The 2,055-nt window shown below is 58.0% G+C and overlaps 1 gene segment (V, D, J or C); it reads right to left on the bottom strand.

Moving 5' to 3' along the window:
• Positions 1 to 839: 839 nt before the first annotated feature.
• On the bottom strand, positions 840 to 1,698 carry LOC118987140 (immunoglobulin lambda variable 3-9-like). The segment is given in 2 exon segments: positions 840 to 1,273; positions 1,653 to 1,698. Coding segments are annotated over 2 exon segments (480 nt in total).
• Positions 1,699 to 2,055: the final 357 nt, after the last annotated feature.

The raw sequence follows: 2,055 nt of genomic DNA on the forward strand, positions 1-2,055 counted from the left end.
TGCCTGAACTGGGCGCTTCGCCTGACTGGGGACAAGCACTGTAGGCTCGTGGGCTGACCTGTGACCGTCCCCTCCTGTGTTTTTGGGTGGCTTCCTCCTCAGCCTCAGCTGGTTTCCTCCCACGTGGGCTCACCAGTCTGGAGGGAATGTTTGCAAGCGCCGAGAGTGTCCTCTCTGTGAGGCCCTCTCCTCTCCTACACACTCCCCTGGGCTGTTATTTCCTCTCTGGGGCCCTGGAGATTCCCTCTGACACGGAGAACCTCACTCAGAGGGGTGTCAGGGGTCTCTCTGGAGGGAATTCAGAGGCAAGACCTGGGAACTGAAAAGCGGTGACAGTGGGGGACTCAGCTGGAGGCTGCTAGGTCCTTGTGACCTGAGACAGGGCCTGGATCTTGGCTTCAGGCTGTGAGAGGGCCTAAGGCACACTAGGAGAAAGAAATGACCCCGAGGGAGGCAATTTTCTGCCCCACAGGAACTTCCTAGTGAGGGCACAGCCATGGTCACTGGGGCTCCAGCAGGGGTGCTGGGTGTTCACTCACTGGTTGGCTACATTCAGAGTCCTGGGCGGCCACCCAGCCTGGAGCCTCTGGAGCTCAGCTGAGCTTTGAGGTTCTAGGGATTAATTCCTAATGTTTTTCCAAGAAGCGGCCCAATCACTATGGTGTTGAAATTGAAGGGCCGTTACTTGTGGACACAGGACTCCAACAGGCTTTGGTTTCATCAGCTGCTCCTCCAGGAAGCTGCACAGCAGCACCGACTCAGCAGGCAGCCTGGTCCTGCTGCCCAGAATCCACTCCTGACCCACCCCCTGCACAGCTGTCTGAGTCTGGGAGGTAGGATCACTTGAACATCTGAACAATGGGACCTGGGCGAAAGTTGCCTATCGCTTTGTCCCCAAACCTCAAAGGGCATGAGAGGAGTGTGACACAGACTGAGGTTTTTGTCTCACTTCCCCATCTGTCTGTGTCACTGTGAGTTTTACTACTGCTGACCCACACCTGACAGTAATAGTCAGCCTCGTCCTGGGCCTGGGTGCCACTGATGGTCAGGGTGGCCGTGTTCCCTGACTTGGAGCCTGAGAATCGGTCAGGGATCCCTGAGGGCCGGTTGCTATTCTCATAAATGACCAGCACAGGGGCCTGGCCGGGCTTCTGCTGGTACCACTGCACATAATAACTTCCAATGCTGTTTCCGTCACAGGTGATCCTGGCCGTCTGTCCAGGCTCCACAGACACTGAGGACGGCTGTGTCAGCTCATAGGAGGACACTGAGCCTGCAAGAGAGGAAAGGACAGGTAGGTTTAAGGACGAAGGATCCCTTCTCCGGAGACTCTTGGCTGCCCTTCTTGGAGAGATCTACAGGGATTCCTTGGGCCATCAGTCTCAGCCCTAGTAGCCCAGGGATCCAGCTGACCCATGAAGCCTGTGAGGAAATGAGGACCCTCCTGTCCCTTTCTCCTGGCAAGTCCAGCCACTGTGGCTCCCTCAGATCCAGTGAGCACAGTGGAGGGTACTGAACCCCATCCCCTCATCCTGCAGTGGAGGGCCAGGGGCATCTGGCGCCCACGGGCAGTGCCCTGCTGAGCTCAGAGTCAGGGTCAGGTTTGTCCAGATTCCTGAGGTTGGTGTTGAGTGGGAGCCTGGGAGCAGCACCTGTGCAGTGAGCAAGGAGGCTGAGGAGGAGAGGGGTCCAGGCCATGGTGGAGGTGCCAGCTTCTGCTCCCTGAGGCCCTAGGCTGGGCAGCTTTCCTCCCAGGCCTCTCTTATCCCCTTGCTGGAGGGAGAGCTGCTGGGCATGCAAATGAGCCAGGGCTCAGGGGTGCTGCCTGAGAGGCTGTGTGGTTCCAGATGGGGGCCCAGTCTGAGAGACCCTGGGAAGGGAGGGTGAGCCATAGAGTCCCACACTCATTCCCAGGGGATTCTGGTTCTTCCCATGGTGCCATAGTGTGGGCCTGACATCTCCACCCAGACTTTCTCATAGCCTCACTCCTGGGTGGGCCTGGCCACAGCGAAGCTCAGAGGTGACGTCTCTCTGCATGTTCTGAACCCAGTATAC

Source organism: Sturnira hondurensis, unplaced genomic scaffold (assembly GCF_014824575.4).
Source record: "Sturnira hondurensis isolate 20B ecotype Veracruz unplaced genomic scaffold, ASM1482457v3 Scaffold0005053, whole genome shotgun sequence".
NCBI lineage: Eukaryota > Metazoa > Chordata > Mammalia > Chiroptera > Phyllostomidae > Sturnira > Sturnira hondurensis.